This window comes from Orycteropus afer, unplaced genomic scaffold, assembly GCF_000298275.1.
Source record: "Orycteropus afer afer isolate SDZICR_OR568_19922 unplaced genomic scaffold, OryAfe1.0 scaffold01020, whole genome shotgun sequence".
Classification (NCBI taxonomy): Eukaryota; Metazoa; Chordata; class Mammalia; order Tubulidentata; family Orycteropodidae; genus Orycteropus; species Orycteropus afer.
The window spans coordinates 222,244-237,437 of record NW_006922607.1 but is presented as its reverse complement, the minus strand read 5'-3'; the positions used below and the strand labels follow the sequence as shown (position 1 = coordinate 237,437).

At 38.4% G+C, this 15,194-nt stretch overlaps 1 protein-coding gene across 1 annotated transcript in view; it reads right to left on the bottom strand.

Moving 5' to 3' along the window:
• The window catches only part of MPHOSPH8 (M-phase phosphoprotein 8), a 166,923-nt gene that overhangs the window by 9,689 nt on the left and 142,040 nt on the right, over positions 1-15,194 (bottom strand). Inside the window, exons 10-11 of the mRNA XM_007958569.1 lie at positions 6,474-6,628; positions 4,643-4,797 (exon numbers count right to left, since the gene is read on the bottom strand). Of these exons, the coding sequence (XP_007956760.1) occupies positions 4,643-4,797; positions 6,474-6,628 (310 nt within the window). The remainder of the gene's footprint in view (positions 1-4,642; positions 4,798-6,473; positions 6,629-15,194) is intronic.

Below are 15,194 nucleotides of genomic sequence, written 5' to 3'. Positions count from 1 at the left end.
AACAGTTTATCTTAATTAGTTAAAAAAAGCTCTGCCTTGAGTATTATGCTCTTTTAAGAATATGCTCTTTTAAGAAATATTTACATAGGATTAAATTGACAACAGCAACTTTAAAAATCAGATACGAACATTAGAAGGCAGTAGGGTTATATTAACGAGAGAAGAATAGTGAGAATGGCTGTACAACTCAACAAATGTAATTACTGTCACTGACCTGTACATTTAGAAACCTGAATTGGTATTATGTTTGGCTAAAAATTGCTGCTGAACACAGTAATGCTCATGAAACAAATCCATGGATATTTCTATAGCGGTTCTCTATGGCTGTGGAATTGTGTAATTTTCCCTTTTTTTCACCTACATATTGTTTTGCCTCTTCTAAATTTTTTGATAAATTAGTAACAAAAAAAATCTAATTTTGAAAAAAAATTTAGCATATGAAATTTGAAGTTTTTACTGAATGAATATCCAAAACATTTTGTAAAATTTAGTTTTTTGAACAAATGCTGTACTTTCAGTAATACTGATATATAAGTATATGAGTTTAATAACTTTTCTGGTAAACCAACCATTTTTAACATGATACATTGATCTAGGCCAGTTATCTACAAGAAGAGACTATAAAAGACGTCGCAAAGATCCATTTGCTATGTGTGTGCTCTGTTCCCAAAGAAAAAAGAAGTCTGGGACCCTTCCTTTTTTTCTCTCTCCTTTCAAGCTATATAAGGGAGCTCTGGTGGTGTAGTGCCTAAGGCATTTGACAGCTAACCAGAAGGCTGGGGGTTCAAATCCACCAGTCACTCCTTGAAAGGAAGACTGGGAAATCTACTTCTGTAGAGATACTGCCTTGGAAACCCAAGGAAGGGTCGCTATGTGTCGAAATCGACTTGACAGCAGTGAGTTTCTTTTATTTTTTCCCCAAGCTATTTATGCTCTGACATTTGATTTTGCTTTCTAGCTTTATCATGCAACTTCCTTCAGCTCAGTGCTCTGTAACCTCAAATTCATCCAGCTATAGAATATACTACTGGAGTAATAATAACAGATAGTGGGCAACTGGTCCACCTCAAGCATTACCAAAGGGGCCATTTCAGCTCATCTATGCTTGCTTGCCTATCCAGCATACATATAATCTATTTTTAAGCTTTAGAAATTATGAGGGATAATGTGAACAGTCAAACACACAATTTATAATTCCCCAATGCCAAGTTCACTAACTACTAAAATGTTAAGAATACCAATAACTGTTTTTAATGGAGAAGGAACAGTCTCTTCAACAAATGGTGTTGGTAAAACTGGATTTCTAGCAGAAAATGAAACAATATTCATACCTTATTCCATACACTGAAATTAATACAAGATGGACCAACGACCTAAATGTTCAATCTAAAACCATTAAAGTTCTTCGAAGAAAATACAGCACCAATGCTTTGGGATCTAATTTTTTTCCATGACAGATTAAGAAAAACAGCAAAGAATACATGAGCAACAGAAAACAAAATAGATCACTGGGACCTCATAAAAGTAAAACAGTTATGCTTATTAAACGACTTTATCAAAGAGTAAAGAGACCACCTACAGATTGGGGAAAAAAATCTTTAGGAACAATACAACTGATAAGGATCTAATATCTAAAATATATTAAAAAAATTTCTATAAATTAACAACAAAAACACAAAGAACTCAATAGAAAAGTGGGCAAAGGATACGCACAGAAACTTCACCAAAGAAAACATTTAAAGAGCCAAGACACATGAAAAGATGCTTTCAATGTCACTGGCTATCAGAGAAATGCAAATCAAATCAAAACAACTGAGATACACTTTCATTCTCACTATGGTGACTAAGATTTAAAAAAAAAACGGAAAATAGTAATTATTGGAGAGGATTTGGAGAAATAGTAAGTATTGAAGAGGATTTGGAACCCTCATCCATTGCAGGTGGGAGTGCAAAATAGTACAATCCTTGTGGAAAACAGTCGGTGGTTCTTAAAAAAAAAGAGAGGCAGAGCTGCTATATGACCCAACAATTCCACTCCTAGGGCTCTAAAATAGAAGGGACACAGACACATGCACACCTATGTTTACTGCAGCATATTCACAAGAGCAAAAAGATGGAAACAACCTAAGTGCTTACCAGTGGATGAATGGGTAAGTAAAATGTGGTACATACATACAATGGAATACTACTCAGCAATAAAAACGAGTTCCTCAAACATCTCAGAACATGGATGAACCTGGAGGACACTGTGTTGAGAGAATTAAGTCAATCACCAAAAAAACTCCAAATACGTATGCTCTCACTTTTAAGAAATGACATGAACAGGTAAATATTAGAAACTAAAGTTCATTAGTGGTTATCAGTGACTGTTGGGGTAGAGGAGAAAGAGATTCACTCTCTAGACAGTAGACACACTTGTTATTTTTGGTGATGGGAAAAGCAACACCAAATCAGGGTGAAGTATACACAGGTTGACAAAGATAAATGATGTTACTTAAAAAGTATAAAAGAAATAAGGACCAGTTGGTAATTACTATTGAGTATAAAATTTTGAAATAGCAACAAAAGCATAAAATATGTATGTGTGAGTGCACAGGCATGTATGTAGGCATATATATGTATAGGTAGGTATATGAGAGTAAATGCATATATATGTAGGTGCATGCATATACATAGGAGCCCTAGTGGTGCAGTGGTTAAGCACTTGGCTGATAACTGAAAGGTCAAGTCAGTGGTTCAAACTCACCAGCTGCTCTGCAGGACAAAGATGTGGTATTCCCCTTCTATAAAGATTTACAGCCTTGGAAACCCTATGGGGTAGCTCAACTCTGCCCTATAGTGTTGCTGTGAGTTGGAATAGACTTGACGACAATGGAATGGATCATATGTATATGCATATATGTGACTGCATGCACATACATTCATATTTATAATAAAGCCTATAGGGAGTACAGTTACAGATATTCACACATAACCAAAACTCCTCACAGGATTGGTTTTCTGGGTTAGAAGGATTACGACCATACTCTCATGGGACATATGTCAGTCAACTGGCATAATATAATTCATAAAATTATGTTTTATATCCTAGTTTCGTGAGTAGTGTCTGGGGTCTTAAAGGCTTGCGAACAGCCATGTAAGTAAGATACAATTGGTCTCTACTTGTCCAAAGCAAAAGAAAAGAAGGAAACCAAAGACTCAAAGTAGCAACTAGTCTATAGGGCAAATAGACTACGGGAACCCTGGCCTCCTCTAGTCTGAGACCAGAAGAATTAGATAGTGCCTGGCTACCTCTACCAACCATTCTAACCAGGGACACAACAGATGGACCCGGTTAGAATGGGAGAAAACTGTGGAACAGACCTCAAATTCCTAAAACAACAAAAACAATGAAAAACCAGACCTAGTGGATTGGTTGAGACTGGAGGATTCCTTGAGATTATTTCTCTGAGATACTCTTCAAATCTTGAACCAAAACTAACCTGATGTCATCCTGTAGAGACTGGTTCAAAAAATAATAAATATTGTCAGAAAGTACTGTGTTCCATTAAAAAATTACTTATATGAGACCAAATGGTCAACTTGAAAACAAAGATGAGAATATAAGTGAATAGGGAAACTAGGTTAATGGAAACAGAACAATCAGAACAGAAATGAGAATGTATATACATTGTGAAGATAAGTAGCCAATGTCACTGAACAATTTGTGTAGAAATTGTTGAATGGGAACCTGAATACTATGTAAACCTTCACCGAAAACACAGTATTACTGGAAGATAAAAACAAAGAATAGCTGCCTTTAACTGGTAAGGCTATTATTTTCTTTAAAATTTTCATTAATGAGTAACTAAGGAACTCTGGTGGTACAATGGTTAAGCGCTAGGCTGCTAAACAAGAGACTGGTGGTTCAAACCCACCTAGCAGCTCCTTGGGAGAAAGCCCTGGGTATTGGTTTCCACAAAGATTATAGGCAAGAAAACCCTTTGGGTCAATGAAAAACTATTATTTCTTAACTGTAGGCAGACTTTTCTAATACAACAAAAGTCAGAGCCAGGCTTCCTGCCTTCAGGGAGAGTCAGTGTTAGTTGCACTTACACAAGTAGTACCTGAGTCCCAGAATGGCCATGATTTGCCTAAAAAGGCAGCTCTTAAGTGGAGACTAGGAAGTAGCACTGATGTTTCTTTCTCTTGCTACTAAACTTTACTGTAGGGGAAGACATTTATTTATTTTTAAATTATCTGCAATAGGGCATATTAATCCATATACTATTAGTAATAATAAAATTCAGGAAAAATGTTGATTCTGGGCTTCAAATCCTGAAGCTAAATTTTAGTAAGTCTATAAAAACAGTATTTTTAAGACTCAACTTGCATAAATACTATCCTTTATTCCTTAACACTTGATTCTTAAATGATGGTTAGCACAGTGCCCAATGTAACCTTCCCAGAGTCACCTGGGATGTTAAATACCAGTTGGGTCTTTCTTCTGTCAGAGTGGCTCTGCTGTTAAAGAGTTTACATCATTATTATGCACAATGGAATTTCCTTAAGGTTTTGTTCAAAGGAAGGGTTCTGTATAAAAATAGTCTAAATATCAGTTAATATTTATAGTGTCACTTTTCAGAAAGAAAACACAGATTACCTTCTGGTATGTTCTGGGGGGGCTTGTAATTGAAATCTGTTGAAAAATCTGGTCCCTCACAGAGACGATGACATGCTAGTGGAAAAACTGGTTCTAGTAGAGCAAGACGTGCTTCAAAGTAATCCCTTATGGTCTCTTCTGCTACTCTTGAGAGTCTAATAAAAAAGTATAGTAAGAATTGTCAATATTGTTGTAGAAAAGAACCATGAGCCATAGATCAATTCTGGCCTTCAGTGATCAACCTTTTTAAAGAGATGGAAACACTGGTTCCATGTTTTCTTCTTCTATAACACTCAGCATTTGACATACTAGACATCTGTCTTACTGTTCATTTCTCAATGGAATGTAAATTTTAAGAGGGGAAGGTCTTTGTCTAGCTCCAACCCCATCTATATCCATAACCCTAGCCTTTAGAGCAATGCCTCACAGTGTTCAGTGCCTATCTGTTTAGTTAATGAATGATCAACCTAAAAATCAGGAATGAGAATCTGTTAAAAAATAAATTCAAGAATTGCCACACTCATGAAAAGTCTTGTTAAAAGGCTTAGCTGAAAAAGAAAGATACAGTGATTAGTGGTAACTGATGCAACAAAGTATCTAAACTGTCTTGCTGCTAGAGTGACCAACTCATTCAGTGTGCTGGGGACATTCTAGTTAGAGCACTGAAAGGGCCAAGTGTCAGAAAACTGTTTAGGCCCATTTTAGCACCCAAAGTCCAATATCCTAGGAACCCCTCAGTCCCAGGCAAACCAGGTAAAATTGTGAGCCACCTATAACTGATAATATGAACAAAGGGTTTGAGATGTGGCAGAGAAGACCCATTTTCCCACTTAAAATCCATTTTCTCTTCTTTTCCTGTACTAACAAAACTGACCTGATTCTAGGTGGCAACTTGCTCTCCTAAAACACTGGGTTCCCAGACCCCAAGTAGCCATACAGAGGTCAAATGCACCAGGGCTGACCACAGATACATTAAAATTCCTGGCTAAGTAAGGCTTAAGGAGCTCTGGTAGCATGGTGCCTAAGGCACTTGACTGCTAACCAGAAGGCTGGAGGTTCAAATCTACCAGCCACTCCTTGGAAGGTTGAGCAATCTACTTCCACAGTGATACCACCTCGGAAACCCAAGGAAGGGTTGCTATGAGTTGGGTTCGACTCAATGGCACACAGCAACAACAACAAGTAAGGCTTCCAGCCTTACTGGCAAAGGGGGTGGTACCAATGGCATGTCTTTTTTGGATTGTATTTGTTTTGTCCCTTGCCTTTCTGCTTAGAATGAATCCTATAAAACTGGAGTAATCATCTTGCAGGTGTGACAAAATCATATCTTAAGTATGGTGGGTCAGGAAGAGAGAAGAGTGGTTACAACTGCTATTACTATTATGCCCTGTTACCCGCCCCCTCCCCCCAAAATCAACACCTTCCCTTCCAGAGTTTCTGTTTATGCTGCCAAAAGATATCAAATTACTAATTGTGATGAATAAGCTTAAAATAAAATGAAGCATAATTTAGAATCCATTGAAACAATATGAACTAAAGCTAGCATGTTCTTAAGAAAACATGCTAGCAAAATTAAGACTTTAAGGAAATAATCCTAGATATGATAGTGATAAGGGTGTAAGTTTATAAGACCTCAGTGAGTTGCAGAAAAGTAATTCATATGCCATTTGTCAAATTCATTTCCAATCTGCTGGGAAGAGAATTTCACTAGGGCTTATACTTAACAATCTTTATCTGAGTGGCTATAGACAGGCCATGCCAATTATAATTTGCCCAAACAGATATATCACACACTTCTGATTTAACTATGGCATACTCAGTTCATACTTACGTTTCTAAATGATTCTTAAGCAGGTCATACACCAGCACATTGTTACACTGCTTAGCAAAATGCAGTGCACTATTCTGGTGCTTTGACAAAATATTACAGTCAGCTCCACATTCAATCACAAGCCGCACAATGTCCGAATTTCCTCTTTTACAAGCCTATGTCAGAAAACAGAGCAATAATTATATAACTGTAACATCTGGTAAGTACCAATCAGTGTTTTTCCCTGTCTTCACAGATCAGCATACATATCTCTGTGAAGAGAGGGAAAAGCCTAGGTTCTTGGCCCAATACATTTGCAGTGGGTCAAGCCTTTAAACATTTGCCCTGTATTTCATTTCTTAGGATTGTTTTAAAATCCAATGAGAAACCAGGAAGCATTCTAAAAAAGGTAAAGTCATATACTCTTTTTATTCAGTGAATAGTATAAGGATGTTTGTACATATTCAATTTCTTCATTGACCAATTCTTCACAAAAGAGGCAAACAAAGAATACTTCTGTCCCAGACAGAAGACACACCAGGCCTTGTTCATCCTATGTGCTGTCTGTCTGAGCCACACAGTGACTCTGAGAGAACAGGACCTGCTGCCCCTTACTGCTGAAGACATCCTGATGTCCTATTGGGAAATGTAAATCACCTCTTAGGGTCACAAAATATTTTCAAAATGTTCCTAGCATCTTCTTTCAAGTGGGGCTATTTAAGCATAGATACAAATTTTCAAATTCTGCAGATCTAAGCTGGAGCCATGACACAATCCAAAGACCACTCTGGGAGTAAAGGACTCAAGTCTGAGGTTCTATTCCTGTCACCCACAAGCCATATGACTTGAGCTAAGTCTCTTAATTCTTCTGAGTTTCTCTTTTTCTATTTGTCAAAAGCAGGTAATAGTACTTATATCTCACAACACTGTAATTCTGAAATAAAATCATTCAAAAGACCAGCCATAGGACAGAAACTTTTTCTACAAAACCATACTGGATACTTCAAACCAGGTGACTGAGCCCATAGCAAAATAAAGAGCTTGCTGCCTACATCCAGAGTTTCTTGCTAAAAAGACTCAGTTGAACTAAACTATGTGCTTAGTGATAGAGATGATTTACATGCTGGTGCAAGCTTATCACCAAAACCCAAACCCAAATGAGTGGATTCCAATTCATGGTGACCTTATAGGGCTGAGTAAACAGCCCTGTAAGAATTCCAAAGCTGTGACCTTTACAGAAGCAGACTGTCACATCTTTCTTCTGCAGAGCAGCTTGGCAGGTTCAAACCAACGACCTTTCAGTTAGCAGCTAAGTGCTCAATAACCACCGTACCTCTAGGGTGCCTATCTCCTCACAGACAGGTACAGTTTATATAGCTCCAAGGACCAGATTCTGAGTAGCCTGAGTCAAGTCTCTAACAAATTCTAATACCATAATAAAGGTGTTACTAACTCAAAACCAAACTCTGCAATCAAGTTGATTCTAATTCACAGCGATCCCCACTGGGTTTCCAAGGCCATATATCTGCGGAACCAGACTGCCTCATCTTTCTTCCAGGGAGCTGCTGGTGGGTTTGAAGCAACTAGCTTTTGGTTGGCAGCCAAATGCCTTAACCACAATATCACGAGAGCTCCTTAAAGGTGTTATTAGGTCCCAGTTATTTTTTGAATCCTCCAACTTTTGCATATTACTTAACTACGAGAGGCTCTTGCCTTTGACGTAACCACTGGACAGCTTAATTTAAAAAAAAGAAAACTCAAATCAGAGTAAGAAGTTACAATACCAAGGGTCTAATGTCAAATGTATAACTCACTAGCTGTGTGCTTTTGGATAAGCCATTATCTGTAGGAAAAGGGCATTAGAACAGCTAAGTATTTTTTCATTATTGGTTCTCTGAATTGCAAATGATCATAATGCAAGATCAATGTAAAAAATATTTTGTAATGCATAAGCATGTAACATAAAAGTGAAAGCTCCCCTCCATTACCTTCCTCCAACTTCTAAATCCCATTACCGAAGAAGTACACCAAGTCCTTCTAGACCATTTTTTTCTATTTATAAAGGAGTATATGTACACATATATACATAAACTCATTTTGTTTCTATTTTCTACAAAAATGCGGTATCTATGCCACAGCTTGCTCTTTTCCTAGCTGTTATCTTTCATGTTGTCACACTTACATACAACATTTGCCAATTTAATCCTTCCATATCTAATTCAGTGACACTAATTCCATTAATGTTGTGCAATCATTACCACTATCCGTTTTAAAATTATCCCACAAACATTAAAAGAAACTCAGTATTTCCTTAGCAATTACTCCTTCTTCCTCCCTCTGCTAATAAACTCCTAACCACTAATAAACTCTGGTCTCTATGTATTTGTCTATTTAATATATATGGGATTATACAGTATTTTTCCTTATGCAGCTACCTTATTTTGATCAGTATGTTTTCAAAGTTCACCCATGTTGTACCATGTATGTATGTAACACATTTTGTTTATCCATTCATCCATTGTGGATGGACATTTTGGATGTTTCCACCTTTTGTGAATAGTGCTACAATGAACACTGGTGTATAAGTTTCCACTTAGGTTCCTGCTTTCAGTTCTCTAGGGTATATACCTAAGATTGGGATTGCTGGGTAAAAACAGTAATTCTATGATCATCTTCTTGAGGAACTATCTATTTTCTACAGTGGCTATACTACCATTTTGCATTCCCACAAGCAATGGATAGGGTTCTAATTTCTGTGCATCCTCACCAACACCTGTTATTTTCTACTGGAATTTCATGGTATATTCAATATTTCTGCCAACCCCAAAATTTAAATGCATTAATACATCTTAGATTTTCCTTATACATCGTCCAGTTTTCCAATGCACATGAGGCAAGTGAAAATACTATGGCTTGGGTCAGTACACTAGTTCTTACCAAAGGGGCAAGGAGGCCCCACCTTCTAACCTCCTCTAATCCCACAGGAGGAAGACAGAATCACCATCAGTAGCCCAAGGCCTATTCCTGCAAGGCCAGACATGCTGCCTCCCTCCAGCCCTTTCGCTAACCCTGACACCAACCGTTCTTCCCGCAGCACCTACCACCTCTCTGTTGGGTTTGATAATTTGCTGCAGTGGCCACCCAGAACTCACACATTGTGGGGTTTATTAGGGAAGCATCAGGCTACAATTCAAGATCAGAAATCAATCAGTCTCTCTCTCATCTGGCCATCTTACTCAGAAACTGGCAGTCTCAGTAGCACATTACTCTGTCAGCAGTGTGTGCCTCTTGCGTCTCTCTCTCAACAGTGCATGTCTCTTGTGTCTCTCTCAGCAGTGCATGTCTCTCACATCTCTCTCTCAGCAGCGTGTCTCTCTCATGTCTCTCAGGAGCGTTGCTTCTCTCAGCATGTCTTTTGCAGTCAGAGAGACTCCTTCTGCCTCTAGGAGGGCTCTGTTTGAGCCTGGCAGAGTGGCCCAAACCAATCAATCCCACATTAGAGTTCTACACACCTGAGAGCGAACTTCCCAGAAAATTACTTCATGTTGCTTCCAACAGAAATACCCCAGGTGGATAAGTTTAACAATCAGGAGCTACTCAGCTGGTCACAGCAAATGCCACCACAGAGTTTACAAAGACTTATGGCTAAAAAAGCCACACTATGTAATTTACTACACCGCAGTTCTCAAAGTGACAACTTTGCTTTTTAACAATTTTGCAGCAGATTTGCCCAATGCAATACTTCATTTGATTTCCTGACTGCTGGGCATTTATTTCCCTTCTATGGGCATGTATTGTGGATGCAATATTGTCTTTTCATCTAACAGTTTCACAGTTTTAGATCTCACAATTAGATCCCTGGTCCATTCTTAGTTTATTTTTATATAGTATGAAGTATTGATCCAGCCTCATCCTTTTGCATAATTCACGGTGCATCATTTTACTCTTGGTAGACACTGAAATAATGCCCTTCAAAAGGGTTTTAAACCAGGGGCAATTCTGACCCTCATGAAGACATATTTAGTTGTTACAAATTGGAAGAGGGTGCTACTAACTTCTAGGACAGAGCTCAGGGATGCGGCTAATCATCCTACACAATTACTCACAACAAAGAATGATCTGGCCCAAAACGTCAACACTGGGAAGGTTGAGAAACTGCTCTACAGAAGTGTATTCCCAATGTCAATGTACAAAAGTGCCTATTTTTCAATCCTCTTGGAGCGCTGGTGGCGCAGTGCCTAAGGTATTTAAATGCTAACCAGAAGACTGGTGGTTCAAACCCACTAGCCACTCCTCAGAAGTAAGATTAAGCAATCTACTTCCATAGTGATACTACCTCGGAAACCCAAGGAGGGGTTGCTATGAGTCAGATCGGACTCAATGCCAGTGAGTTTGGGTTGGCTTTGGTTTGCCACCAACTGGTAATAAGCAATTTTATCTATTTTTTTTCCTGAGAGAAAGTTTTTTGTTTTTTTTTTAATATTATGAAAATCTTCCTCCAATGTTTAGTCTTCTAAATCTAAAATTCAATAATACAGATTTATATACAAAATCTCTAAAACAATTAAAATAAACAAACAAACCAAATCAACTATCTCTCTCTCTCTTTCTCTATGCAGTCTACCTGATTTAGATGCTCATCAAAGGGAAGAAGTTCAAATCCCTCCCTGGGTCACTTTTCCCCCAACCAGTCTTCTCTCCTCTCCACAAACAAGGCTATTACAAGTGTTCTCACTGCAATCTAAAATCCCCAATCAAACTCAGTCCAAACTCCTCCTGGACATGGTTACCAACATCCTCTAAACTGCTAGATCCAAATGGTATTTTCCAGCCCCATTACTCTTTGACTTCTCTGACTCCCTGGACACTGTTTCTCTTTGATTTTTCTCTTGGCTTCAACAATATTCTCCTCCCCTACTTTTCCTCCTACTTGTCTGGTCCTTCCTACACAGCTGCTATCTATCTCTGGCATTATTCTCCTTTCTTACTCTCCATGGTTGACCGTGTGACTCTCAACCTGTGGCTATTACCGATTGTCACCTATATTGATGACTCTCAAATCCTGATCTCTAGCCCATATTTCTCTCCTAAGCTAAAGATTCACATGTGAACATTCTTTCCAAACATTTCCAGCTCAAATTCAATATGTAAAAAGCTAAAGGCCCCATTGTGCTGGTCATATCTATACAGCCTCATTTTAGGAATCAGGATTATCAAGCATCATCTTTAATTACCACATCTTGTGAATCACACCTCCTTAAAAATCTGAGCAGTCTATCCACTATCTCAATTCCCATGGTAACTACTCGAATAATACCATTTCACTTAAGTTAAGAGCCTCCCAACAGGTATATAAACTGACTGGCTTGTCTAACAAATCAATTCCTTCTTTTAAGGGACATTGACAAACATCAACAATAAAACCTTTAATTTGATTTTGTTGCTCTCCAGCTTAAACCTTGGGGGAAGTGACCAGGCAAACAGGGCAAGAGAGTGTTTGAAGTGCCCGGGGCAGGCTGGGGAAGGGAGCCAAGTGAGTAGGGCAAGTGGGTACGCAGACTGCCCAGGGAAGGCTGGGGGAGCAAGCTGGGGGCACAGGGCAAGCAGGTGTTTGGAGTGCTCTGGGCAGGCCAGGAAGTGAGCAGAGCAGTTTGGAACAGCTAAGAGAGACAAACTTGTCTGTCACTTTGACCTAATGTGGTGGCTTGCGTGTTGCTGTGAGGCTAGAGGCTCTGCCACCTGTGTTTCAAATGCCAGCAGGGATAATGATGCTGGACAGGTTTCAGCGGAGCTTCCATACAAAGACAGAGTAGGAAGAAGGAAGAGGCCACCCATTCCTCAAAAGAACTGGCCAGTGAAAACCTTATGAATAGCAGTGAAAACACTGATATATTACTGGAAAACTTTATGAACAGTCTTGAAAAAATATGAGTTATAGTTCCAGAAGATGAGCCCCTCAGATCGAAAGGCACTCAAAATATGAATGGGGAAGAGCTACCTCCCTCAGAGTAGAGCCAACCTTAATGATATGGATAGGGTAAAGCTTTCAGGACCTCCATTTGCTGATGTGGTATGTGTCAGGATGAGAAGAAATAGTTGAAAACATCCATTAATAATCAGAAAATGGAATGTATGAAGTAAGAATCTAATAAAATTGGAAGTTGTCAAAAATGAAATGGAATGCATAAAGACTGATATCCTAGGCATTAGTGAGCTGAAATGGGCTGGTTTGGCCATTTTGAATCAAACAATCATATGCTCTACTATGCTGGGAATTACAAATTGAAGAGGAATGGCATGCCACTCATCATTACAAAGAATGTATTGAGATCTATCTTGAAATACAATGCTGTCAGTGACAGGATAATATCCATGTGCCTACAAGGAAAGCCAATTAATACTACTATTATTCAAATTTATGCACCAACCACTAAAGCCAAAGATGATGAAATTGAAAATATTTACCAACTCCTGTTTTTACCAAACATGTAATCAATAGGTATTGATTATCACTGGTGATTGGAATGCAAAAGTTAGAAAACAAAAAAGAATCGCAAACAGTTGGCCTTGGTGATAGAAATAATGCTGGAGATCACATGATAGAATTTTGTAACACCAATGACTTATTCATTGCATATACCTTTTTTCAACAACACAAAAGGCAGTGATACATGTGGACTTCACCAGATGGAGTATACAGGAATCAGAAAGACTGTATCTGTGGCAAAAGGCGATGGAGAAGCTCAATATCTTCAGCCAAAACAAGGCCAGGAGCTGACTGTGGAACAGACCATCAACTACTCATACGCAAGTTCAAGTTGAAGCTGAAGACAATTAAAAGAAGTCCACAAGAGCCAAAAAATGACCTTGATTATATATCTCCTGAATTCAGAGACAATCTAAAGAACAGATTTGATGCAGTGAACAACAATGACTGGAAACCAGAATTATGGGATGGATCAAGAACATCATCCATGAAGAAAGCAATGGGTCATTAAAAAGATGATAAAAGAAGAAAAGACCAAAATGGATGTCAGAAGAGACTCAGAAACTTGCCCTTGAATAGAGAGTAGCTAAAGCAAATGGAAGAAATGACAAGATAAAAGAGTTGAACAGAAGATTTCAAACAGCAGCTCAAGCAGATAAAGCCAATTAATATAATGAAATGTGCAAAGACCTGGAGTTAGAAAACCAAAAGGGAAGAACATGCTCAGCATTTCTCAAGCTGAAAGAAGTGAGGAAAAACTTTAAGACGCAAGTTGCAATACTGAAAGATTCTATGGGCGAAATATTGAATGATGTAGGAAAATATCAAAAGAAGATGGAAGGAATACACAGAGTCACTGTACCAAAAAGAACTGGTTGATGTTTATCCACTTCAGGAGGTGGCATAAGATCAGACAAGATTCTGTTCTACATTGTATTGGAAGCCCTAGCGAAGGCAAGAAATAATAAGGCAAGAATAAGGCAAGAAAGAGAAATCAAAGGCATCCTAAATTGGTAAGGAAGAAGTAAACATATTCCTATTGGCTGATGATCCTGATCCTATACATAGTGAAACCAAGAGAGTAGGAAAACTACTGGAACTAATTGAGAGATTTAGCATAGCGGCAAGGTACAAGATCAACATACAAAAATCAGTTGGATTTCTCTACACCAGCAAAGAGATTGCTGAAAAGGAAATCAATACCATTTATAATAGCTACCAAAAAAAAAACAAAAACTTGGGAATAAATCTTAACAGGGACACAAAAGACCTACACAAAGAAATCTACAAAACAGTACTTCAAGAAATCATAAGAGATATACATAAATGGAAAAACATACCATTCTCGTTGATAGGAAAATTGAACATTGTGAAAAAGTCAATAGTACTCAAAGCAATCTATATATGCACTGTAATTTCAATCTAGGTCTCATCAACATTCTTTAAGGATATGGAAAAACTAATCACTAGTTTCATATGAAACTACAAGTCATATTCCAGACACCTCACAAAAGCAAAGCACTATTGAAGAAGAACAAGAAAGTAGGAGACCTCACACTCTTACAACTCAAAACCTACTATACAGAAACACTAGTCAAAGCAGCTTGATATTGGGACAACGACAGACACATAAACCAGTGGAAGAGAATGAAGAACCCAAAAACAGATACATCCACCTATAGTCAGCTGATCTTTGACAAAAGGCCCAAACCGATCCAATTGGAAGAGAGAGTCTCTTTAACAAATGGTGCTAGCAAAATTGGTTTTCTATTTGCACAAAAATGAAACAAGTCCCACACTTGACAACATACACAAAAACTAACTCCAATAGATCAAAGACTTAAATGTGAAACCTAAAACTATGAAGTTCCTCATGGAGAAAATAGGCACAAATTTGTTGTTGTTGTTAGGTGCCATTGAGTCATTTCCAACCCATAGTGATCCCATGCACAGCAGAACGAAACACTGCCCGATCCGGCGCCAGCTCCACGATCCCTGCTATACTCGAGCCCATCATTGCAGCCACCGTATCAATCCATCTCGTTGAAGGCCTCCCCCTCTTTCGTCAACCCTCCACCCTACCAAGCATGACATTCTTCTCCAAGGAATGGTCCCTTCTGACAACATGACCAAAATAGGTGAGACCAAGTCTGGCCATTCTTGCTTCAAAGGAACATTTCTGGTGCACTTCCTCCACGACAGATCTGTTAGTTCTTTCAGCAGTCCATGACACTTTCAGCATTCTTCACCAGCAC